Genomic DNA, 25,159 nt, shown 5'->3' with positions numbered 1-25,159 from the left:
AATGCACTTCAGGACAGATTGCTGTCCATTGTCTCTAGCCTAGTCTTCTAAGAACTCGGCTCCTAGCAAAGAGGGATAATCGTAGCCTTCAGTTTTTAACTTCGAGCGATCCATCATTGTCCTGGCGAAACAATTTTCGCGAAAGCAGACAATCTAGAATCCCTTTACCCCAAAATTAGAGAAAAAACCACAAATGCTGTGTCGAGACAACGATTGTTGTGAGGCCATCTACTTTGCTGGTTGACATGCGATATGCGATGAATTCAACGGATGCTAAAGCATCGCCAGACCTGCTAGCGAAAGACAAAGACTCTTCCATTGCTTGTTGCCACATGTATCCGGCCTAGAGGCGAGGGGGAGTTCCTTTATGGACCTAGGAGTGGCCGTCGTCTGAAACATATCCGCTCACCCTGTGCTGCAAGCATGTCTTCATACAAGAGCTCGCCAACCTTATCAGGATTGCTTGGCCTTTTCCAGCCTTCATTATAGATCTTTTCGCCATGCTTGAGGGGGAATCGAGGTTGGTGGGAGATCTAGTAATGCCATTGAGGGACCCTATCGACAATTTCTTAGTATCGAGTCGGTTAAATAAAAGGAGGGAAACCTTTGGGGGGTTTTGTGTTGATCGTATTTGTGATGTACTTCAGCATATTCAGCCAACCTCCATCAATATCCAATGAGGAGTGGCTAGCCAATAGTGAAATGGTGGTAGAAAAATCTTTCCATTCTTCTTCCTCGGCAATTAATCTCGTTTAAGCGCAGGTGAGAGGGTTGCGGAAGGATGTATGGGATACCGCCTTAGATTGGTTATTGGCTTCGGCTCATCTATATGCTACAGCGCCACCTTCTACAGTTTACGGCTTGTATGGTTGATTTGAACACCCACACCCACAACTTTTTGATGATTTCACATCATTTGAGTCCCCATACAAGCCCCAATTGTTGTTAAATTTAGATCCCATGTCCAGTAATTTATCCGCCAATTGGCAGGCAGTGGGGTCAGTGAGGAGGATGAATGACGCGTGGAAAGGAAGAGGAAGGAATGTAGCCAGTGAGGAATCTGTTGATGAACTCGGAGCTTAATCGCCTACGCAACCATATTCCTTTCCGTGGCAGGTAGGGGCACGTATCTAATACATGAGTACTGTCGAGCAATACCAAGGCCAGCATCAACTCTTCTTCTGATGGCGGGTGTGCACGACAGATGCATGGTCCCCTGCCGCAGCTAGCGCAATTTATTTGCGTATTAGACCTGTAGAGGAATTAAGCATTCAAGCCTTCGAAGTCTGGAGATAGCACTCAGACATACTCAGGGCTTCCAACCGTACGTACTACGACTCAGAAAAGTGAATAGTTACGGTCACGTAAGCCGTACAAACGTAAGAGGATTGTCAATCGTAACGTACGACTAAGAGAGGTCCCCTTACAGTCTATAATACGTCTCAGAAAGTTAATTTTTCCTAGTAATATAAGACCTAATTAGACATCTATAGGCAAGCGTTAGGAGGGCGTTTAAGGGGGCGTTTTTAAGTAACAATAGGTGAAAACTCTGTCGTGTGCTACAAGCAAGGACGCGTTAGAGAGGGGGGGGCTAGGGTATTAAATCCTATGTAAATAGTTAACTTTTTTGCGCTCTATATTGTCCTTAAGTTATAATTTGCTATTGTCTTACCTATTATAAGCTAATTGTCTTAATTCCTCTAGCGTAGCAGGCGTACAGCCTCATCCTAAGCTAGCTCCTCCTAAGCTAGCTCCTCCTAAGCTAGCTTCTTCTAACAAGCTAAAGTAGCTTATTACGCTAGTTCTTGTTATCTTGCTTACTTAAAAGCCTTATTATCCTCTCTATCTATTAGCTCTTGCAATAAGACGCTAGTAGTTAAATTTATAAAAAAGTTTTTAGCTAATAATTATCTTAATAATAGTGTAAACTTTTCTATTAAGTAAGATAACCTCTAGCTAATAAATAAAAAGCTCTTACTAAAAAGGCTTAGTTACTATGTTAAACACAAGAGCTAGCTTTACAGTAATTGTCCTGTTTCCTCTATATAGCAGCATAGGGCAGATTTAGCGTACAAGGACAATAAAGGCGTCCTTTTAAGGCTTTAGCTATGCAAGAGATGCCACACGTAGGGCCTCTAGGCTAGGGTAAAGAAGGTTAACAGCTACAACTATATTATTAGCTATCTTAGAAAGAAGCACTAAGTTAATGCTAATAAGAGTCTTTTACCTAATAGGCTATAGCTTCTAGCTAATCCCTTTAACATTACTTACTTAGTTGCTAGAGGGGGGCATATTATTGCTTACACTGTCTAGTAAGAGGAGTCTTTACAGAAAGTAGTTATTAACTAGGTAATTCTTTATAATATTTTTTTTACTAAGGCTTTATTAGCTAAACTTTAGGGTATTATCTCTTAAAACTGCGCTAACCTTCTCTGCACTTTTTTATTATTGCCTACTATATATTCTTTATACATAAATTCTAGAGTTATAGAGCAAAAGCAGGAGATTTAAACAGTACTAAGGATAGCCTAGTTAAAAGTTGTGTTAAGCATTAATATATAGACTTTACTAAACTACTTTTTCTTCCTTAGAGTAGTAGCTTATTTTATTAGTAAGTTAGTAATTCCTTAGCACTAGTGCCTTAGCAGCTTAAAAACTTTATAATAATTAACTATGTAAAAATAGATAGCAACTACTAGCACTAAAACCTATTTATTAGCTTTTAAAACCTTTATAGTAACTATATAAGGGCAAATTAAGCGCATAAGATTGCTGCTATTATCTATAACTTTAAAATTATGTTAAAATTCTATTATTTAGTCACTAATAACACATTAAATAATAATAAAGAAACTATTACTAACCTTACTAAGCACATTAACATGCTACTTACCTCTAAGCACTGTATACGCTGTGGTGGTTATACAATCTAGCTAGTTGTTAAGGCAGTAATATACAGCAAAGAGCTTAGTGCTTTTAAGAGTAAGCTAGCCTAAGCTGCTCCCTAAGATTAGTTTAATATATACTGCTAGCATAAAGTTATAGGCAAGCTTTATAATTTTATAAACATAGTGTTAGCATTACACAAACACTAGAAGGCCTTTATAACATATTAGGCTACTGTTAACACTAATAACTCTTTTTAAAGCTTTAGAACCTTTTCTCTTATACAAGATAGCAGTGTCTGCTAGCATTTAGTATATTTTATGCTATTACGCTGTTATAAGCTTAAAACAACTATTATAATATTTATCTAGAAGTAAAGAGGCACTAATAATAACTCTACTACGCCTAGCATCTCTGCTCTTACTAAAGTGATAACTAAGAATAAGTAAAAGAAAGTAAACTACTTTTATAAGTTTCTTAAAGTCTTTTACTCTATAACTAAAAAGATTAAGGGTAATAGTAAGTATAAGTTTTTTTAGATAATAATTATTAATCTTTAGCACTTATATAACAAACTTTATAAAGTGCAGAAGAAGGTAAAGCATAAAAATAAAAGCTCCTACCTTAAGAATAGCATATTATATAGCATTAAAAAGTTAACATTATACTAGGGCAAGTTTGTCCTAAAACCCTTTATATCTTATTACTATATTATAACTATACTTAACTCTTAACTTTGTCTTATTTAGTTTAAGGATTATTAAAGAAAGCACTTATTATAGCATAAAAAGGCTAAGGTCTTAATAAAGGCTATTTTCTAGCAGTATATTAATGTAAAGGCTAAGGCTAAAGTTAATAAGGATAACCCCCTTTAGCTGCCCTAGTGTTGCAAGTTACTTAGTAGTAACTATTATAATAATAGATTTAAAAAGACTTTCTTTATAAACATCTCTCTTTTTACTAGTAATTACTTATATAAAAGGCAGCAGAAAACCTTAGAGTTGCAGTAGTATTATAACTTTTATTAGAAAGACTTTGCTATAGCTAAGAACAACAGCCCTTTGTTTACAAATCCTCTTACATAGTAGATAAAAGTAAGATGTTTTTTCTACTCTACACTTTTTAAAATTGCTCTTAATTTTCTCTCTATCTTATGTACGTCCTACAACTGTAAGAGAGCCTTCTCTAGTAGGAGAAAAACTTGCCACTTTAACAGAAACTGCCTTTTTAGAGAGATAATTAAAGCTCTTTAATTACAGAAAAACTAGCTCTATTAGAGAGTAATTTACTCTAAGCTTTTAGCTCTTTTAAATTATATTTGTTCTAGTGTTATGTTGTAACTTCTGCTAAGTTGTTAAGCTATACAAGGATTTTTAATTGTTACAGTTAAGACTTGTAAGTAGTCCTCATGTTAATTGTATAGTAGAAACGTACTAAGATAGTCAGACGTAACGTCCCAGATTTGGTCGAGTCGAATCGTATTACGTACGGTTGGAAGCGCTGGACATACTTCGGCGGCAAATTACCGAAGTCTCCAATATCGGTGCTCATCACTTGCGGTAACTCTTCTGTTTCGTCTATTGATTGAAAAGTGAAGTGGAAACTTGCTCCATTGGTTGTGAGCCATCTTCGCAAATCGCTTGAAGGGGTGCAGTCGATTTCAGCGGAGTGCCAATTGGCGAGTTGGCAAGAGTCGACTTCATGAAGAGAGCTGCCGTTAACCAAGTTCTTTGTGTACGACTTGATTTCATCTTTATATTTCTTAGGGTTCGGAGTCCTGCAGAGTAAACCCTTCGCTCAAAAATTCCTGCTTAAGGATGTCCTAAACATCTAAATCCTTTTCGCCAATGGGTGGTGAGGAGAGCAGGGTGAGCTAATATCTTTTGTCCGGCTTCCTTCGACAAGCCTTGATGGGCGTTCTGGCAACGTGGCCACCCAGTCATCATTTAGAATAATTCACGACATGCTGAGATCTGCTCGATGTATTGCGCTGAGATGGGTCCTGCTGATGTTTGGAGTAGTTTCGGGGTTTTGACAAGGACACCGAACAAAGCTAGACCCAAAATGGAACAGTACCCGACATGCAACGAGAAGCCCCGCACATAAACTACAGTCAGGGATCAAAATTCAGGCTTTGTTTGGAGCCTGAGGGTTGAGCGGTACGGTCGGCCGGCTTTTTAGACTTCAGCTCGGCGCAGCCGGACCTATTGGTTTTTGGGTCTACTGTCGCTTTTGTATATAAATCAATTAATTCTAAACATCTTCAATATTCAGTAAATGCCCGGTTAGCTCGTAAGTTTCACACTACGTCAATGCCCGAATACACTCTTACATGTTGTCAGAATCGGTAGAGCGTGAGACTCTTACAGTATTCACGTTCCTTTAGAACGATTGATCCCATGCAATCTCAAGGTTGCGGGTTCGAGTCAGTACAAATCATTCTTAAACATTATTTCGGTCTTCTAACAATTCGTAGCCCCCGCATCGGGCTTGAAACACTTTTTTTGTCTTTTTATTCTCCCAACTCTTTCCAAAAGATATTCCTTCCTGATTTCAGAAGCAGATAAAGGTGGTTATCGCTAATAACCTCTTTTTGTTTTGCGGATTCAAAGAAATTGACAAATATCCTCCTTCTCTTTTGCTCCAACTCAAAGGCTGAAGCCACTCTAGCAGGATCGCAAAGTAGTCACTTCATATCCCCGCTCCATATCTAGATTGTTATTCCAAGTAGATCAAGTCGGGGAAGCAACAACCCAACAGTGAAATAAAAGTTTGAAGATTCAGAGATATTTGTTCACATTTATCAATGCAAGCAATTATTTCAATCCTAACATTGTACTATATCTTATTGCCTAACGTAGCAAGTAACAAGAGTGATTTAAGCTAGGAATTTGCATTCTATTAACATTCTTCTTAATTTTAGCAAGAGGTTTAACAACCTAGTCACGTTCCATGTTGTGTACTAATATGCAGTATTCCTGATTGTTCGCATTCCTCAAAGCTTTCTAACGCTCCTATAGTCTGCCTCAGCTATCCGTCTTACGTCTGCTTTTGTCCCTGCCGGCAATTACATGGCCGGCCCTTCTGCTTGTAACTCTCTCAGTGGGCGGTACGTCGACAATTACATTGGACAGCCCTACGGGCAGTCACCGGGCAGCTTTACGGCTAATGCATCGTCCAAGACTCCAAGCTGTCGTTTTAAAACACTCACATTCCTATTATATTTCTTCCTTTGCAGCCGAATGGTCAAAGTTGGGGAGCGACAATGCCCCCCGTGACACCACCTGGACCAGCCGCCATGGTAGTCCATGGAAAACTCGTGACCGTCGAACGTGGGGTAGCGACGAGACACTAAGTGATGGTCCGGTCATCGGTTCGGCCAGCACAAGCCCAATCTGGAAACGCATAATTTGCTACTCGACCGACTAACATTTTGCGGATCTCGGTGTTATTGCTATTAGCGGTGTGAATGACTTCGAGGCGGGTTTCATAGATAGTGAGGGAGTCGGTATGAACAGACGCCTGTGGAATACGTCCGTTGGGCATGGGAAGGCCCATGATGCCTACGATGAAGGTTGCGTAACTAAGGAGGAAGAAATCCTAATAGAATTTTGGCGGGTTTCTTGAGAAACTAGCGTGCTAAAACAGGAAGACTTCTTACGTTCTACATCCAGTAAATATATATACCACAACACGAAGAGCTAGGGAGCCTATATGGTCATTATAGAATAACATTTTCAGGAACCCAAACGACGTCGCAAAAATTTCCATATAATCTCCATACGGCTCGGCTATACAGGATGGAATGCCCTGTGTTTCAGGAAAAAGGTAATATGTGTTTCCTTCAGACTCTCTGGAAGATGAGGGGAACCAACCCAGAATAGCGTCGCGAAAATTCACGCATTAGTCGGCGATGATACGCTCGGAACCACAGCTTCCATATGGGGCTTGACCCGAGCTTTTCGAGGCCGGAGACTGTGCCAAAGAGAGATGGTGGTAATGCAACTCATGAAGCCTGTGGAGTTGTCTTTGGCGCTGAATTCGCGAAAGAGCTCCATAACGCCCAAGATACAAGCCCAAGCCATGAAACGAGGGTACAATGAAGCGTCATATTGCTTGACGATATAGAAGAGCGAGATCAGGCCTGCGACACCGACGACAATCAGGGGCCAGGCGACAAGTATGTTGAAAACCATTTCTACCAATGCCGATGAGAACAATGCCTCGTTCATACCGTAGAACTCACCAGTCCGATGCGTCATTTTGAGCGTATATGCTACTGCAGAAAGCAGGCTGTAAGTGTTAAAGTGAGTATGTAATGCGAGTCACTTACTCAACGAAGTGAATTCGGATCGTGCTTTAAAAGGTCCGATATGCCCAGGCATTCGTAATATCACTCCAGCATAAGGGTAAACGTCGCTTAGCGTCCTAGGACATTCCCCATTCTGCCCTCAGCATCCAATATCGACGACATCCTCGCACTCCCTCGAATGCATAGAGTCTGCTCGTCCTGGGTGGTGCCAAACTTGGCTCGTCTGACCGCTCTAAATCCATATCGGGCATTTGGACGTAATAGATAGTTCTACACCCCTGCCTAGCTATCAGGTCTGGCAAGGAAGACAGCGCAACTACATCAGGTTTGTAAGTCACAATTGCAAAGCCAAAGCCCAGTTATAGCAGCTCAATAGACTGACATCTAACGGGTAGTACTTGTTAACAAAGGAATAGAAGCGGGGTCCGAAATAACAGCGGACCGTTCCGATAGGAACTGGGGAGGCTAGAACAAGAAGTGGGTATGTGGAGAGTCATGTAATGGATACAGGAGAGGATGATGTACTCAATGGTGGAGTTTTGTCGTCTCAGTAATTTGTTGATCGACGAGCAAAGTAGGATCTCTGATTGATTGACCAGTCCCTCGCCTTCGAGAGAATGACATGATGAAGGTGGTGTGGTGGGAAGAGGCAGGAAGCTTTAGTGCGATCAGATTTGCCATAGCTCGAGACAAAGGTATTAGGCTTTCGCAAATACTCTAGGAGCAAACTTTCTTCATGGACTTCGGGAAGCACTGGTGCTTGAGCCAGCTTTCGCAAGTCAAGGGAACCGATCTCCAGAGTTTCAAAAAGCTGAAGAAACAATGTGGCCTGTGCGCTTATCGATACGCGTTGCGTCGAAATTCTCCATGCCTGCGATCCTTGCACGAAAATCTCCAGCTTCCACCTCCACCCACGCTGATCACAGATCAACTCGCGTTCAAGCTATACCTGCCAACAATGGGCACCATGGAGAGGCGCTTGAAGAATAAGGTCATCGAATCCGTCCCAGTGAAGCCTCCCTCGTATTCGGACCCAGGTTTCTCATCCTCCAATGAAGACATTTCAGAATACCAGAATGGAAGCAGAAAGCGAAGAAAGCTCTCTCCTTCTCCTAAAGAAGTTTCTGGATTAGATGTAACTTCGAATAACCAAGTCCCAATTCTTTCGAGAATCAAGACAAAGAAGGCCGGACTAGTACCAGGCCAAACCGGTCAATTGGATCCTGAATCAACAGCGTTGAGTGGAAAAGAGAAGATATCTTTTGCGTCGATCAATGTCGCTCCTTGGCTAGTTGCATCGCTTTCTGCCATGGAGATTAAACGGCCGACAGGGATTCAGAAGGCGTGTATCCCGGAGATCTTGAAAGGGAGGGACTGGTATGATTGTTCTCTCCCTGAAATACCTGCTTGTGCTGATTGAAATCCCTAGCATTGGTGGATCGCGAACAGGTACTGGTAAAACAGTAGCCTTTGCAGCTCCTATCCTTCAAAAGTGGGCTGAAGATCCTGTGGGGATATTTGCTGTTGTTATCACGTAAGTAGCTCCTCAATCATAACTTTAGATACGAAGATTGCTAACTCTTCCCGACCCTAGACCGACGAGGTAATGGTCATGCGTAGTGAGTGATATTGCCTTCTGCTCACTTTCTATAGAGAACTTGCGATCCAAATTTTCGAGCAAATCAAGGCCATATCAGCACCACAGTCCCTCAAACCGGTCCTAATAACTGGAGGGGGCGACCAGCGAGAACAAGCTATTAATCTTGCATCACGGCCGCATATTGTAATTGCAACCCCTGGCCGTCTTGCTGAGCACATCAAGGCTTCCGGTGAAGACACCATCTGCGGATTGCGTAGGGTCAGGTTTGTGGTGTTTGATGAAGCAGACCGACTTCTCGCACCCGGACGAGGAAGTATGCTGCCAGATTTGGAAACCTGCCTCTCGGTTCTACCTTCCGCTACTGAACGACAAACATTATTGTTCACGGCAACAGTCACGTCGGAAGTGCTTGCTTTGAAAGAGCAGCCGCGTCCTGGTCGCCCACCCATCTTCATTTGCGAAGTAGATACGGAGACTTTAGCCATCCCACCAAAACTACAACAGAAGTATCTGCAAATCCCAGTAACACACAAAGAACACTATCTCCACGTTCTTCTAGGCACCCCAGAGAATATTAGCAAATCCGTAATAATCTTCTGCAACCGCACCGACACAGCGAATCTCCTAGAATATACGCTCCGTCTACTTTTGCACCGCGTCACTGCTCTACACTCCCGCCTCCCCCAGTCACAACGTGTCGCCAATCTTGCCCGATTCCGTGCACAAGCCGCCAGGATCCTCGTCGCTACCGACGTCGCAGCCCGTGGTCTCGATATCCCTGAAGTCGCCCTCATTATTAACTACGATGTACCACGGGATCCAGATGACTATATTCACCGAGTTGGACGAACGGCAAGAGCCGGGAGAGCGGGTCAGAGTGTGACGTTCATTGGGCAAAGGGACGTAGAGCTGATATTGGCCATTGAAGAAAGAGTAGGAAAGAAGATGGATCAATACGCGGAAGAGGGCGTTAATTTAGAAACGAGGGTAGCAAGAGATGCGTTGAAGCCTGTAGGCGAGAAGAAGAGGGAGGCGCAATTGCAGATTGAAGAGGGAAAGGACGTGTATGGGAAGAGGAAGATGGGGATGGAGAAGCTTAAGAAGTAAGTCGAATGTCATGAGATGGATAATTTTGAATTGCAGTTCTTGTTGAAGCTACAGATAAGGTGCTGTTTGCTTGTGAAGAAGGAAGGTATCCATTGGTATATTGCCGAGACAGTTAGCAGCGGCCTGCAGAAGTACAAAATACTAGCCAAGTATCCCCAACGTTCCCTTTGTATCCATTTCCACCACTCATTCCCAATGTTTTCGTGGAGGTGACAAAGAACCTCGCCTTTCCTAGGCTCGCTCAGCCTAAATCGAACTAAATCGTCAATCATATACCACCCACATTGAAGCCCTACTAGCTCTAGTTAAACTAGCTCTTCTACACATGCTTAGAATCTCCCACCTTATACTCATATTCGTCATTCTGATCACCCTTGTCCCTCACATACTCATAATAGTACTCACCCTCATCATCTGGGGGAAACTGAAGCTAGTGTCGGCCTCGTTGATGAAACCCCAGGCCTCCTTGTCTTCTTTTAGTAGGGTTGTTTTGGTAACAAGGTGGCTGTCCTGCAGTGGCATTAGTGGTATCGAATGAAATTAGACCGGAAACTGGAGGATATTGCACAGGAGTCAGCAGGGGTGGAACGAGGAGTGTCTAGAAGTTTCTTTCCGAATATCTCGTCAGTCTTATCACCACCACTGTTCGTATAGAACTTGTTTTTGTCTTTGGGAATCGTGCTGTTGGAACTGTTCGCATCTCCTCCCCTTCTTGGTTCAAATTCTCTAGAAAAAAAATGCTTACAAATGTTTCCCAGTCACCCCTTTTCTCTGCAACTCCTTCAACTCATTTCTGCCATCAAGGTAACCCGTCCGTGGCGGCGCCATACCAAATTGCGCTCTAGCGGAGACGTTGCGAGCACTCACAAACCGGGGCTCCATCCGGCATCAGGGCCAACGAACTCTCCACGCTGGGAGAGCATCTTCACCACCAATCGTAGTAGTAATGTTGATTTCCTAGCCATTTCGTTAGCTCGTACTCGCATCCCTTCAATTTGAACGCAAAGGCGAACGCAGCAAAGGAAAACAAAGAAGCCAACTCACTAGACACACCACAATCTTCCTAAACTCAAGATTTGCCATGTTCAATTCCCTCTTTATATAACACAAATATCGCCCAAAAAACACCCCCCAGAACTTCTCGAATCAGCAGAGTTGCACAAATCCTGCCTTCAGTTCTCCTCGATGTACTGCTGCCCTCTGTAGCGTAAGTCTGGGTCTACGCCAAGCTTCTTGATGTAGCTTATGCTCTTTTTGTTGCCGTCTTGGGTGGTCATGTCGCTTGAAGTAGTGTTTAACATTGGCATCCTGGGACTGGAGACGGCACTGGGATTGGTACTTGGCACGCGGTCCTTAGGGGAGCCATGTTTCAACGTGCGATATTCGTCCTCACCGCGAGCACGGCCAAATAAGGAAGGCGATTTCGCATAGGCGGTGTTGCTTTTTGGGTGGATGAATGATGAGCGGATATGTGGAGGATCAGGCCCGTGAATGATAGTGTGTTTAGAACGAGATTTGGTAAGGTAAGAGGGAAAGGGCGTGCATATCTCTACAAGGCCGCGACGTCGAGAGTGACTAGTTGGGCAGAGCGGGACTGATATTGTGCCCCAGATTTCGTAGCATATATTGAGCTGTCAATTGTTGTGAGCCTTGGAATGTGTACCTAGATGAGCCATGATGCTTCCTTGGTGTGTATGGGAAATGGCATGCGCATATTTGGATAAACCCGGAAGGGTACTTAGGTTTAAATTAATATATATACAAACTTAGGAGATGCTTTTAACATAGACCACATGGATGCAGTATTTGGCACCTGTGCCGTCTACTTGCTACTGTCAAGTTGATGAATTACTACATACATTCCTACTACCACAGGCTTCGCTGCATGCAATTTTACTCTAGCGAAGTACCATGCAGTTCTCTAGTGAATCCAGCGTGTGTAAGGCAACTTCTTAGTGGGCTTCCTGCATAGTCATAGAAGGGAAAAACACTCACAACAAGTGGTGAGTTTAGGGAAACCCAAAGCGTCTTAGAAGACAAGCGATTGCTAACATGCACGATTAAACGGCAAGGGTCCTTTAAGATTATCATACTTCTTATAAGCTGACGCAGGAGCTTTTATTGAGGGTTTGAAATTTGTTATTAGATACTCTATAACTTGCTTTAGAACATGAGAGAAAACGTTAGCTCCGCAACTTCATACTCTATAGCTAAGACATTCCTTTGCCAATTGTTTGCAGTCTTCTAAATTAAGTATTCTACCCCTAAATCAATCATTCAGCAAAAGGGTCTGTTTTGCCAAACATTCGCCTTTCTCACGCTGAAACCTTGGTTACTCAATGCAACAACCTTAACAGATAAGACTATGAGGTGAATAGCAGACTACAATGGAACCGCTCTTTCTATTAGTTTTATTGTTCTATTTGTCTACATTCTGGAGATCCAAGTAGCTTTGCCCGGTAAAACTAGAGTCTCTAATAGCTATTGGTTCACGAAAATGCCATCAGGCGAATTACACCTAGAACTATGGACCTGTTAGCCCCACAGGTAAAACTACACTAAGCTTCGCAGGCCTTCGATTACTTTAGGCATTTCAATTCGTACGCCTGTACGATTGCAGTCACTTCATGGGCTGTAATTAGTAGACTTGCAAGTAGAGATTTTGCCTAATTACTGGAATAGACTAACTAGTGGGACCAACTTTTCATTGCAAAACTCACAGGAGTCGATGGTGGACCCTGTTTATATTCGGGCAGCTACCTAATAGCATCAAAACCAAAACTGACATCCGGCCTCGTCCCTTTACAAATATTGAAAGCAGAGTTCTCTCGGACGTTCGATTCACTTGACAAAATATGACTTTACCTAAACCCGTGCAATCTACGTCTCTGTGACCCAGGTTTCGAAGACACTCAAACGCCATGAACATTCATGCGTACGTTACCCAATGGCACCTTTGAAAGGACAAGGAAAATCTAGAATGCCGAAGAATAGATGCCCGCCGGTTGCAAATGCGCCGGCACCAAAACACCGAGGAGATTTAAAGTCCAGGAGGATGGATGGCTAACCCTACATCGGACGCGCTGGGTTCAAGACCCCATACTCGGAGAAAAACCCGCATTGTTTCCGGTGCGATGGAGTTCCGGTTTTTTCGTCGAAGACGTGGCATCCGTACACTGCGACATTTGGGGGCGTATAGACTATCTACAATCAACCTAGGCTCAGGGAGAGAGGTCAGGAAAGGGAGAGGATGGCAAGGCAGAGAGGCAAGGCAATACTTACGATGAAGTGAAACAGCATACCCAGAGGAGTCTGGATTCGAGACTTTGTGTAGACCCAGTTTGTCGGACATGTATGTGACTTCATTCTCGTGGTAGATTGTTTCATTATTAACTTTGAGTGCAGAGTCTTCAGAATTGTTGAGATGGACGGTTGGCCATGAATATTGTGTTTCCTTTAATCGACCCTTCAAGACTTTCATGATACAATGAGCGTTGTTGTGGCTAAGTGAAGTCAGCGAATATTCCCGTAAGTGGCGAAAAAAGGTCTTACTCATGGATAGGGCTCCCTTTCCCCGGTGTCCAAACAAGAATCAACTGCTGTGTGTCAGCGGAGGTATATAAAAGCTACCAAATTTTCATACTAAGTTGCACTTTCCATTCCCCTTGTCCACTAGATTGCGCGTGTAGGATCTAGAACCGTCTTTAAAGGCAAACTTTCCCCACTCCGACTCGTTAGAGACGTAGCTATTCATTAACTCTTGAAGTTCGGTCTCGTCAACATCTTCGGAGTTTATGCCGGAGCTAGGCCCGAGTATTTCATTGAGCGAATCTACCAGGACCTGAAATTTGTCATTCACTTCGACATCTTGCCTAATTCCAGGCATAGTGAAGTCAACGTAGCAGTAGACTGTCACTCTAAAGATGCAGTGGAGGAATGCCGGTGCAGACACGAAGGACTGGCATACGAGAGCAGTGAGAGGTTGCGTGTATCATGAAAGAATACTTTGTTTTGTTGAGCTCGCTGCAACGGACAAAGGATATTGTGAAGTAGAGCAGACTGGAAACGATGCTGAGAGCCCCTACAATGCTAACGGGATAGCATTTCCACTTATGTAAGAGCATGCTTCACGAGGATCCTGTGATGTGCTAATCAGTCAGCTGCGTTATCAGGCAGCCACGTATGTCGTTAGATCAAACATTCGCCGCTTGAAACGAGTGAATTGAACGCTCGGCTTCCATCGGAATCTGTTTGTCGGCGAAGTCGGAGCGGTCAAATCATTCTCCGAGCCCCACGTGTCGCCCCTCCGTCATCCTGCAGCAAGGCTCAACCTCAAATTTTGTTCAATCGCAAACGTTGCCCATACGTTACTATCGAACCATTAGCCTAGACTCTAAACAGCAAAATGGCGACCACGGTGGATAAGGTGAGTCATGATACCCTAAGACGAATCGCTTGAATCGTGCTAATACCCTTCTTAACAGATCAAGGAAATTGAATCCGAAGTACGCCAATACGGCTCAACGAGCCTTCCCATGGCTGATATACTGCTCTAGATGGCCCGGACACAAAAGAACAAGGCTACGTCATTTCATTTGGGTACGTGAGTGGCAATCGAGATCGGGTACATTAGTGCTCATAAAAACAGGACAACTGAAGGCAAAGCTTGCGAAGCTGAAGCGGGAGCTCCTTACACCTACGTCTAGTGGTGGAGGAGGGGGAGGTAAAACACGACTTGCTAACGACTCAGATAGCTGGCTTACATAGCGATAGTTGGATTTGATGTGGCAAGAACTGGTGTTGCCAGTGTGTATGCTCAGCATGAGTTCGCACACCTTTATTCATTTACTAAATTGAATTTAGGGGCTTCATTGGCTTTCCTTCAGTGGGGAAGAGTACACTCATGAGTCGACTGACCGGTCAACACTCCGAAGGTCTGCGTCTAGCTTGATTCTCTGCCATTTCTTCGCGAAACTGACGTGTATACAGCCGCCGCATACGAATTTACAACGGTACTTGACCGAAACTCTCTCTCATGGCCTTTCTAACCCTCCTGTAGCTCACTACTGTCCCTGGCCAAGTCCAGTATAATGGTGCAAACATCCAGATCCTTGATCTTCCCGGTATTATTCAAGGCGCGAAAGATGGTAAAGGTCGTGGTCGGCAGGTTATCGCGGTAGCAAAGACGTGCCATTTGATCTTTATTGTTCTGGACGTGAACAAGCCTCTGACAGATAAGCGTGTCATTGAACAAGAACTGGAAGGTTTTGGAATTCGAATCAACAAGAGTCCCCCGAACATCGTGTTCAAGAAGAAGGACAAAGGGGGGCTCGCCATCACCTCGACGGTCCCTCTAACACACATTGATCATGATGAAATAAAGGCCGTGATGAATGAGTATCGAATCGCATCTGCGGATATCGCGATTCGTTGCGACGCGACGATTGACGACCTGATCGATGTATTGGAGGCGAAGAGTCGAAGCTACATTCCGGTGATTTACGCGCTGAACAAGATTGATGCTATATCGATCGAGGAGCTGGACCTGTTATATCGAATTCCGAATGCTTGCCCTATCAGCTCAGAGCATGGCTGGAATGTTGATGAATTGCTCGAACAGATGTGGGAAAAGCTGAATCTGGTTCGAGTCTACACGAAGCCCAAGGGAAAGACGCCGGATTACTCCGCCCCGGTCGTGCTGAGGTCGACGGCTTGTACGGTGGAAGATTTCGTAGGTCGCTCGTCGGGTAGAGTGATATATTGGCCGCTAACGGCACGGCAGTGCAATTCGATCCACAAGACGATTGTTGAGCAATTCAAGCAAGCCATCGTGTATGGCAAGTCTGTAAAACATCAGCCACAGCGGGTGGGACTGGCTCATGAGCTTGCCGATGAAGACATCAGTAAGTCTGATTTCCCGAGATAGTGTATCTCGGTCGCTTACATCATATCCAGTCACTATCATCAAGCGGTAACACTGTCGTGAAGACGGAACAGCGTCTTCGGCGAGTCATTGTGTATGTACGTCTTACTCCCCCCGCAACGGGATCTGAATGGTGCAATAAGGGGGCTATAAAAGGATGGCTTTTGAGTGTCTCATTCTCGTATCAGAGCTAGATGGTGTCATGGGACGTCAAGGCGAGCAAGGCGGAGCTCAATGGTCGGCATGGAATGTTGGATTGGCCGTGGCGCGGTACCAATAGTATTGCAACGACATCAGCACGTTTATTTTCGGCCAGAGCAGCTTACACAGCGGATCGGATCAATCATTCGCCAGGCCATTTCGACGACCGCTTCGAACTAGTGCTCTTCGAAACAGACAGGCAGATCATTCATAGGTGGTCCACCGCGTCCCGAAGAGGCACATCTCAGCGAGAGCCTCGTCGTTGAACGTGAGTCGGTGGTGGCTATTGGAACGGTCTCAGCAACATTGTTTTTCCATATTGTTATTTCGGAACCTCAGGGAATACGACGATCGCTTTCAAGCCCTCGCTCCTGATATTGGGTTGTTTCATTGGTCCATTGATCACAACAGTTGTCGAGTCGGAGAAAAACAACAGGGGTGCGGTCGAGCGATGAGCAAGGCCCCGACTCAGAGCACTGGCTGTCATCGGAGCGCTAATTATCGCTCGCTGGACATGGCAGCCGGCCAGCTCTCTCGGGCCTGAGTGGCTCTTCGGTCAAACCTAAAATGTCTCTGGTGGCTCGATTTGCCAGGGCGCCATTGCATCTTTTCCGTATACGTTTCAGCCCTTCGACACTTTCTGGGCAGCGACGATACTCGGACAGTCGTTCTCCTTTATGCAGCGCCTGCGGTCATCGCCAGGCCGGCTGGGAAGAGCCGTGGTGAATTGGGGTTGCACGCCACCAGAGCACGGCAACGGCCAGCAACACTGCACACAGGCGCACGAGTCCTCTGTCTTGTGCCAATATGGAGCAGCCACTCTGGCCGCATCCGCTTTTGGCAGCGTTAGATTAGCCGGCCGTCGAGCAGTGCGCTGCGCTGCCATGATGGGTCAGATGGATTATCCTCCCTATGGCCCGCAAAGGCCGCAAAGCTCGAAGGGACGGTGGCCGCGCGAAATCGCCTAGAGTTCCCATTTGCCGCCGGGCAGATGCACAGATGCAGGCGTGCGTAGGTGTGCAAGGGGGGACTTGGAGGACTGCGGCCGCCTTTCTGGCCCACGTCCTGGCGCTACTAACGCTGTCGACCCCCAAGCGACGGGGGCGCCCTCGGCCAGGGCAGCGCATGCACACGCCAGGCCCGCCGCATGCACCCCCCGACATCCCAGGCCATCCTTGGGCTCGAAACAACCCATTCCTACAGGGGACCCGTCCCGCAGAGGCTCCCGTCTCTGCACAACCGGTCCCGCAGAAGCATCCGCTAGCCTACCACTGCCCTCCAGGCCATCCTCAAGTACACTCGCAGTCTGCAGACCGAAACTTGCAACGCTTGCCCTGCAGTCTCCAGATTCTCCAGTTCAGCCATCATCGCCGCACCCAAGCCGCATTCTCGTTTCGTTTTCTGCCTCTTTTAGTCCCCGCTGCGCCGCCTACTGCTGACAAAAGGCCGTCGCGGAACCACCGCTGTCGCTTCAGGAACCGTCGCCCATCTCATGCATGCATGCGCGCGGCGGACAGCGAGGTCACTCACGCCCAGGAACACGCCGGAAGACGCAAATGCCCGCCTTGCGACCCGCATCACTGAAGATCTAACACGGACGCTCCCACAATAGCACGGATAGTTTGTATCAAGGTTCCAATCACCCACCCGTAGCCACCGCAGCTCGCCATGAGCCAGCTGCAAATGGACCACGAGCAGCATCACCACCACCAGGACCAGGCCTATGACGACAGCAACTCGAACTGGGCCGAGACTAACACATACAGCCATCCCCACCACCAGTCGCCCGTGCAAGACTACAATGGCTTCAACAACTATGCCCCGCTGCCCATGGAACCGCTTTATACCACCGGCATGCACCCACCTAGGACTACTCATCCGCAACTCCAACCCTTGATTATGCCCCAATGGCCGAGCATGTTGACCAGCCAGTCGACCTATGTTCCTCCCATATTCCCTTCAGCACCGGTGCCCATCACGCCGGCATCCGCAACCCCAGTATCAGCGACATCTACCCGATCGCACACTTCATCCACCCCACGGAAGACCCTGACGGATTCGGATCGCAGGCGAATGTGTCTCTACCATGAAGAGCATCCAACAGTAAAGCAGACTGAGATCGGAGGTAAGCTCTATCGCTTCTCTGAGCCAATATCAGCAGCTCATTAACACTCCTCCAGCAATGTTCGGTGTGGAGAGAAGGTACTGCGATGCAATCCAATCTTAAATGTCCGTCTGTTGATTTTGTCTAGTACCGTTTCGAAGGTCTTGCGCCAGAAAGAGAAGTATCTGTATCAGGACGACGGAAGCCGTTCACCCATCAAAAGGTCCAAAGGCAAGTTTCCTGACATTGAGAGGGCACTTTCGAACTGGGCGCGAAACCATCAGAGACAAGGCCTGCCTTTAAATGATGCCATGATACGAGAGAAGGCCAAATTCTTCGCGACTACAGTGGGCAACTCAGAGAGCCATCTGAAGGCGAACAGCGCCAGCTGGCTCGAGAAATTTAAGCAAAAGAATAATCTCATGGGTGCGAAATCCAGGAAGAGTTCAATAGCAGAGGAATCTGAAGGTACTTCGAACCCGCCGTCAAACGCACACACTCCTGGAGGCATCTCACCGACATCGCCGAGCGGGGTAGCGTCCCCCTCGCCCATCACCCTGAAGAAGAGCGAGGAGAATCTCTCCCTCAAGACAGAAAGCCCTGACAATTATGACTTTTCAAATCATCATCGGCCGTTTCATTCTCAGAGTAACACATCACTTTCGAGCGTGTTTACGGACACCGCTCCGTCGTCTTTCTCTGCAGGGGCTACTAGTCCCACATCGCCCTTCTTCACTCCCGACTCAGCGTGCGGAACGAGCCCCTTTATTGGACATCAGCAAGCCAGAGGACAGCCTGGAAGCAGCAATTTTCAGCGACCGCGAAGCCAAACGTTCCCGATGCTTGTCGGCGTGGAGCAGTACATGTCGCCACCACCCTCGTCCGACGCCCTAACACCGAAGTATATTCACAGCACGGCGCTTGAGTCTCCCATGGGTGATGTGCGACCATCCCTGGCCGCCGTTGAAGAAGCGATGCAAGCATCGCCAACCCAGGTTTCTGCCACGATGCAGCCGCCTCCTGTTCCTGCGGTCCCTCCGGTTAGCATTCCGATGCAGCAGTCTCTATCGCAATCAACTTCAATAGGAATGGATACTACATCGCCCATTACTCCGTCTCAGGAAGAAGCGCGTCGTGCATTGGAGCTCGTTATGAGTTTCTTCCAGCAACAACCGAGCGGATTTGTTGAACCTCAAGAGTATGTTATGATTGGCAAGCTCATGGAGAAGCTCAAACTCAACCGGAGCTCTCCAAGCTTGCCGTCAGGAATGCGCCGTGTGTCAGAGCCGGATTTTGGGATGGTCCACAAGGTTGAGAACTCTCTCGATACGATGAACTCTTCATCCTGAACGGCCAGTTGTCACCTTGTTTGGGAGTGGAAGGGGGTTCCTTTGAAGAGGCCTAGGATTGACGACTCCAGGCTCCTGAACGTTCAAGACAATGGACGCACATTTTCCTTCGCGAGCACGCGTCTCCTGGTACCCATTACCGGAATTAGACTGGGAAGTGTAGGATTTGGTCCAAAGAGGCATGGCAGATGGAAGAATTTAAGTACATTCGGCATAGGATATGTTTTGGAACAGGATATAGGCGATATTGGAGCTGCGGGATTTTGGACACCTCATCGGACTTTCGAGCACTCGAGCATTAGCATCATTAGCATGATCATCATTTCCGTACGCCCGGTTGAGAATTTCCTTTCTTATTTCTGTCTGTCTTACTATTTTCCCCCTTTTTTCCCTTCGCTGACGGCTGCCTTTATACCCTCCGAGCATGTGAATCTTGATTCTCATCACTCCAAAAAGACTGTAACCGCTCGCGCGGGCAAGTATTGCTGTACTTCTTTCTTCCAATCTTCAGAACTGGCGCCACTGCTGAGTTTGCCACTATCATACGTTATGTCTCAGGACGCTTATGATCGGGTTCGGTTTCAATTCACGCAATCGTTTCACCCCCTCAGACTAGATTCTTAATTGAGTCTGATATAACCACCCTTCCCGAGCTCCGAAGAGCCCGGAGCCTGGTTTGATGAGCAACTTTTGTTTTTGTGGCCGTATTGTCCCGTTTTTTCACTTTTATTTATGTCTTGTCTCGTCTCGCGTGTCTTTGATACAGTCTTGTGCAAAGGGGAATGGCGCAGCGGTGGGATTGGCAAGCGATGCGGCCTGGGATAGTGTCGGGCGTGCTTCATCAACGCTCAGTGCACTAGAGGCGAGACAAAGAGGGGCTCTGGGTAAAAGGGAGATCTACTACTGGGACAGTGTTCAACCCCCTTCACAGCTGCCCTCCAGCTTGTTATCGCATAGCACGGAACATGACCGGGTGGATTTGATCTTTGAACCCTCCTGCTGGAGCTAGATAGAACATCGAGAGGATGTTAATTTCTTCCGTGAATCAAAGCCTCATATTCCGTCGGTTGCATCTACATGCAGTATCTCCCTTTCTTCACTCTATGCAAATGTGTGTCTGTGAGAGAGTTTGGTAGTTGTGGCAGGAGCAGAGGCACATGTAGCTAATGCACGCAGACATCAATCACTCGCTGCGAGGGATACCTAGAACTCATGCATGCAGCAAAAAATGCAATTGCAATCAATTTGATATGCGACAGAAGTGTTTCTGGGAATTCGCCCTGATTAACGGCCTTGGATGATATTCGTCTGGTTTCCGCGTCTCGCCGTTGCGGAGGTCGCGGAAGGGAGGGTAACGCCCGTTCGCACCGCTCTCAGACAGCCAGCTTCCAGCTTCCTGGTAATACGGATACTGCACTGGCACTGGCAAGAAAGTCACCCTGGAAGTTGCCGTCCAGGGCCATGCTACCAAAAGCCAGTCTAACCAGGAGACAAGTTTGCGTGATGCCAGCTCACAGATCACAGAGAGACGGTCCTCTTAATCTTGCCTTGACTTGCCTTGTCCCCAGTTCCCAGGCTCTGCCCTCCAGGAAGGTCACGATTCTGCAACTCACCCGTCTCACACCGGTACTTTTCCCAACTCGTCTGGACACTGGCTTGTGTGCAAAGCGTCTAACTACTTCGCGTCTAGCTCCGGGGATATATCGAGAGCGAGCATTGCGGGTACTCTGGCCCGTCAAATCAGGTCAGTGCAGGCGCAAAGCAGAATGAGCACGGTCTTCAGAAAAGCGAGGTGACTGGCGCAATGTTTCATTGTTTCATGTGGGCTCATGCTTTCGGGATTAGAGCGTTGGTTTTTTTTTTGGCATTGGCTTCGTTTGCTTTTGTGCCGAGATTGATAGGAGGATGGGTGTGGCTAGGCTATCATGGCCAGCTGGAGCAAGTTACAGAACAAGACGCGAAACTAGCCTGTCCACCTGTTGATGTAGCTAGGTTGCAGCGAAGGGTCGTTGATGAGCGATCACTACGATCATGCGGGGGTAACTAGTCCAACAGTCTTGGAAGTGTGGAAACGCAACGGACGGCATATTCCATATTTCGTGCCTCTAATGGTGGTTGATGACGATGCAACTGACGATGCTGATGTGGTTTCTAGCGAAACGTCGTTTCAAGCTTCGAGCGTTGCAGTTGCTAACGTAGACTATTTGCGTGCGCGTGCACAGCATCAGGGGCTATTTAAAAATGATTACTTCTGTGCTTGTGTGAGGGTAGCATGTACTGGGCTCTCTGTGGAATCTGTGCACGTTCGGAGTGCAGCGAATGCCAGATGGCATGCTTTGTCGTGCGAGACTAGTGTAGAGGATGGACGATGAGATAAGGCTGAAGTCATGTGATGTGACTTTCATGCTGTGGAACTGACCACCGTGGATGATGTGTTTGTGCCACCAAAAGGGAATGCCGAGCCAGCTTGTTTGGGGCTGGTGTTATATTGCGCGAATCTTTAGGGAGCGGGAGAAAGTGTTGGGTGCAACTAGCCTGCCACTAGACTTGGTAATCCTTTTTCCAAAAGTATATCAACATACGAGTTTTATCTCTTCTGTGGTTTGAAAGCCTGAGAGTAGCTTGTCTTTTTGCAAATTCAGGGACAGTTGAAAGTGCCGGCTTATGCTCCGCGCAAAAGAACCACCAATGACGGAACAGCTATGTTTTGACTTTATTTTTTTTCTCTCTTCAAACTCAAATACTATGACTGTGCCTCGTCACTTAGCTCGGAGCACTTTCAGCACATCAGTGCGTTAGTTATTGCCTCTAATTCAGGGGCGAACGGTGAGAGAAGCTTGCTATATTGCTATAGTGTTATACTGCTTCGCCACACCACGCCGTAGGAGGGCATACGGAATCCATCTGCTCTCTGCCACCCCGGTCAGTATCAGGCCTCTAAACGCCCATTGCTTGTCCAATTTGCTGCACTTCCAACGGGCCCTTGCAGAGCGCAAACGGGCCGAACGGGCGAAGCTGCAGTAAGCATATGAGCATGAGCACTGCATCCTCCATTCAAGGAACATTGAATTCCAGCATCCTGGGCTCGTACGGGTAGTCAGTATTGATGCTTTGATGCTCAGAGAGTCTCAGCTGTGCTGCAATTCCTCTATCGGTACACACTTCACCTCCGCTCATTCGACATATTCGTAATTCAGGAGGCAAGTCGCAACTATTTTCATCTCGCATTACCGGGTTAGGAGGCTCTCCCATTTCATGGCAATGAAACCGTTTCATTGCAATATTGCCTTCATGCCCCAAAGTATAATTCGATATTCATGCGATGCGGTGTTTCTCATCAGCTCCATCAGCCTTCATTTCGCAGAAACGACCAAAAGAGCATTGGAAACCCACCACCACACCCAGTTCCCCGCAGCGGAAGTGGCGTTTCATGCGTTTGAGCGTGGAGGTGGGCGTGGAGGTGAGCGTGGAGGATGACACGTGTTACGCCTATGGGGGGCCCCCATTCCATCCCACACACACACACACATACACACACACACACACACACGCAGAAGCCCACCCTGGAGATCTTCTAAAACAGGAAATACATCTCCGGGGCTGCCGTTTGCCCGGCTTTCCATGCGAACTGAGTCGTGCGATTCTTTGTCGTACTTTCTAGCCCCGAGATGGGCATGCTCCAGGGAGAATATTCATTCATGTAAAAATCTACCACCATTCTGGTGTTGTTGCTGTGGTTATTTTCTGAGGGCTCGGCAGCGACCTCGCTTGTTGCTTTAGTGGATACCTGAGGCAGCGGTTCGGCCCCTGATTATCATTTCCATGGGGAAAAGCACATGGCAAGGAAACGTGAACTAAAGAAGATCATAGATCGACACGCGAGCGGAGGGAAGAGTCAGGGATCATGGGGTTCGGTACACAGGTCCTTAAGCAGAAGTTGAGCTGAAGATGAGGGAAACGGGTTGGAACGAGTGAGTGAGACCTATCGGTTCCTGCATCAAGCCTCTCGCTCGCCTGGCACGCGAACGTTTAGTTTCTTTCGAAAGGCGAGAGACGGACGCCAAACGAAAAACTGGTTTCTTTCCGCGATTGATGACGTGTGGCGTATTTCTCCTCAGAAGCGCATATTTTCTTCTTTCATGGCAGGTACATCCCGTTATCCAAGGCTTTCGAGATAGGCTGGTATGATTAGGGCAATCATGGCGTGCCTGAAAAGTGGGGTCCCGTATCTACAAAATCATGAACCTTAATGGCTTTTCTGCTCATTTGATGAGCCAGAGACTTGGATTAGTGCGCAGGCTCTGCATGAGGTCATCTGAACGTTCGGACGCTTGTTTTTTAAATCTGAAACATTGTTTCTTGTCGCCATATCTGCAGTGTGGGGCATGGCAACCAAACCTTGAAGTCTGGAACCATAAGGCGCTGATACGAGGCGAGGAGGGGAGCAAGCAGTTTCGGAATGTGGGGTTGTGCATGGAAGATGGCGATGGATCGGATGGGGATGTCATGATCTCGACATTGGAGACGAAGTTTGGCCTAATTTACTTGGAGGAAGTTACTCAAGTTCATATTACCTCGCCGAGAACTGTCAAGGTCACCCATCTCTCAATGGCAGATGAGTACCATAGTATGCATCTCAAGTCGAACGATCGTGGCAGACCCTCCTTCAGAGATGCGCACCCAGTGGTGCTCCGGCTTTCCTCCGAACAAGCTCTCCACCAATATCCAAGACCAAGGGCTCGATCCATCTTCATGACACACAACCAACACCATACGATTCAGAATACTACCCCATGTCTTGTGCAACCTTTCCAGAATCCGGCTCCTTCAACGCCTCATTCTCCGAAGTCAGACATGCGTCCGGTCGTAACGATTCGAAGGAGGCAAAGAATCCTCTGGAAGGCCTCACTTTCTATTATGTTGCTTCCACTAACAAAGACCACTCTGTTCCCCAAGCTCTCTCAAATCTAGTAAGGTAAAAGCATCGACAATGCCAAAGAATGACATGCGTCCGGAGTGCCCGAGCTTCTTGTTACGCACAGGAAGGTACATTCAGAAACTGCCCAGCAGGTCCTCGTATCCAACCTCGTTCATTCAGCCAGATTCCAACTAACCACATCCACGTACCGCAAATCCGAAGCTTTAAAATGTGGTTCATTCTGCTCCATCCTAACACGGCATTCCTGCAGCAGGGCAACGGTCAACGCGCCAAAATGAACCAGATCCTCCGCAAATAGGACATGGACACTGGCCCCCTCCACGGTCCGACATACGGTGTACAGCGCCTTGCAAGAACCTCAAAGTACTCCAGCAACTACCCCTCCTTCAGTATCTGCATCACCCATCAATCAGGTGCTCAACACGAGATGCAGTCAGGATCCCTCCATACGTCCCCCATCCAGCAATCAAGCAATATGTGAAGACTTATTGGCCCAAGTTCCAACATTGCGGTGTGGTACCTGCCTGCCGCAGACGCAGTATGCGCTGTAATATGCCCTTACTTTGAGGGATATGCGGATGCATGTTTGCGCGGCCAATGGGCATTGCATTTCTCTTTGCGATGTAGCCAATTGCAATCTTGCCCTCCAGAATTTGAAACAATCGGTTCTGTCGTTCGCTCCGGAGAGATCTGCGAACAATAGGGGGAGACGAGCCCAGTGATTCTAACAGGCGGTAA

General features: G+C 46.9%; 7 protein-coding genes across 7 annotated transcripts; 4 read left to right on the top strand and 3 right to left on the bottom strand.

The window, feature by feature from the left end:
* Positions 1–5,953: 5,953 nt before the first annotated feature.
* On the bottom strand, positions 5,954–7,879 carry BDR25DRAFT_363015 (uncharacterized protein; the record flags this gene model as incomplete). The annotated part of the gene is made up of 10 exons (XM_033696669.1): positions 5,954–5,984; positions 6,027–6,237; positions 6,273–6,486; positions 6,574–6,739; positions 6,787–7,162; positions 7,220–7,336; positions 7,369–7,430; positions 7,537–7,663; positions 7,724–7,744; positions 7,795–7,879. The coding sequence occupies 10 exons, from the start codon at positions 7,877–7,879 to the stop codon at positions 5,954–5,956; spliced, it is 1,410 nt and encodes a 469-aa protein (XP_033540139.1).
* Positions 7,880–8,105: 226 nt separating this feature from the next.
* On the top strand, positions 8,106–9,905 carry BDR25DRAFT_298331 (ATP-dependent RNA helicase-like protein dbp8; the record flags this gene model as incomplete). Its single annotated transcript, XM_033689060.1, has 4 exons — positions 8,106–8,575; positions 8,628–8,732; positions 8,793–8,801; positions 8,852–9,905. The coding sequence occupies exons 1-4, from the start codon at positions 8,157–8,159 to the stop codon at positions 9,903–9,905; spliced, it is 1,587 nt and encodes a 528-aa protein (XP_033540138.1). The 5' UTR covers positions 8,106–8,156.
* A 319-nt stretch (positions 9,906–10,224) lies between these two features.
* BDR25DRAFT_363013 (uncharacterized protein) lies at positions 10,225–11,996 on the bottom strand (the record flags this gene model as incomplete). The annotated part of the gene is made up of 11 exons (XM_033696668.1): positions 10,225–10,269; positions 10,311–10,410; positions 10,452–10,595; positions 10,651–10,746; positions 10,773–10,944; positions 11,014–11,071; positions 11,129–11,454; positions 11,501–11,642; positions 11,696–11,734; positions 11,773–11,826; positions 11,901–11,996. The coding sequence occupies 11 exons, from the start codon at positions 11,994–11,996 to the stop codon at positions 10,225–10,227; spliced, it is 1,272 nt and encodes a 423-aa protein (XP_033540137.1).
* Positions 11,997–12,592: 596 nt separating this feature from the next.
* Positions 12,593–14,074, bottom strand: BDR25DRAFT_298327 (cysteine dioxygenase). Its single transcript, XM_033689059.1, has 4 exons — positions 13,549–14,074; positions 13,458–13,501; positions 13,188–13,408; positions 12,593–13,105 (listed from the first exon to the last, which is right to left on the bottom strand). Exons 1-4 carry the CDS (start codon positions 13,789–13,791, stop codon positions 12,975–12,977), a joined length of 639 nt encoding a protein of 212 aa, XP_033540136.1. The 5' UTR covers positions 13,792–14,074; the 3' UTR covers positions 12,593–12,974.
* A 179-nt stretch (positions 14,075–14,253) lies between these two features.
* Positions 14,254–16,378, top strand: BDR25DRAFT_307881 (developmentally regulated GTP-binding protein). The gene is made up of 10 exons (XM_033690926.1): positions 14,254–14,331; positions 14,390–14,410; positions 14,462–14,504; positions 14,554–14,628; positions 14,679–14,715; positions 14,769–14,839; positions 14,895–14,917; positions 14,965–15,636; positions 15,688–15,808; positions 15,861–16,378. The coding sequence occupies exons 1-10, from the start codon at positions 14,311–14,313 to the stop codon at positions 15,878–15,880; spliced, it is 1,104 nt and encodes a 367-aa protein (XP_033540135.1). The 5' UTR covers positions 14,254–14,310; the 3' UTR covers positions 15,881–16,378.
* A 1,319-nt stretch (positions 16,379–17,697) lies between these two features.
* Positions 17,698–19,482, top strand: BDR25DRAFT_329806 (CenpB-DNA-bind-domain-containing protein; the record flags this gene model as incomplete). Its single annotated transcript, XM_033692479.1, has 4 exons — positions 17,698–18,154; positions 18,210–18,231; positions 18,282–19,164; positions 19,195–19,482. 4 exons carry the CDS (start codon positions 17,698–17,700, stop codon positions 19,480–19,482), a joined length of 1,650 nt encoding a protein of 549 aa, XP_033540134.1.
* Positions 19,483–20,779: 1,297 nt separating this feature from the next.
* On the top strand, positions 20,780–24,719 carry BDR25DRAFT_397255 (uncharacterized protein; the record flags this gene model as incomplete). The annotated part of the gene is made up of 21 exons (XM_033698493.1): positions 20,780–20,818; positions 20,860–21,013; positions 21,058–21,140; positions 21,173–21,424; positions 21,471–21,690; positions 21,754–21,820; positions 21,861–21,890; positions 21,945–22,083; positions 22,138–22,272; positions 22,368–22,502; positions 22,558–22,616; positions 22,680–22,942; positions 23,037–23,117; positions 23,166–23,218; positions 23,263–23,331; positions 23,366–23,396; positions 23,425–23,637; positions 23,699–24,122; positions 24,167–24,428; positions 24,482–24,552; positions 24,581–24,719. 21 exons carry the CDS (start codon positions 20,780–20,782, stop codon positions 24,717–24,719), a joined length of 2,919 nt encoding a protein of 972 aa, XP_033540133.1.
* Between the last annotated feature and the right edge of the window lie 440 nt (positions 24,720–25,159).

Source organism: Lindgomyces ingoldianus (genome assembly GCF_010093535.1).
Source record: "Lindgomyces ingoldianus strain ATCC 200398 unplaced genomic scaffold BDR25scaffold_61, whole genome shotgun sequence".
NCBI classification, from domain to species: Eukaryota; Fungi; Ascomycota; class Dothideomycetes; order Pleosporales; family Lindgomycetaceae; genus Lindgomyces; species Lindgomyces ingoldianus.
Note: the sequence above shows the minus strand (reverse complement) of the source record. Positions and strands in the feature narration are given on the sequence as shown.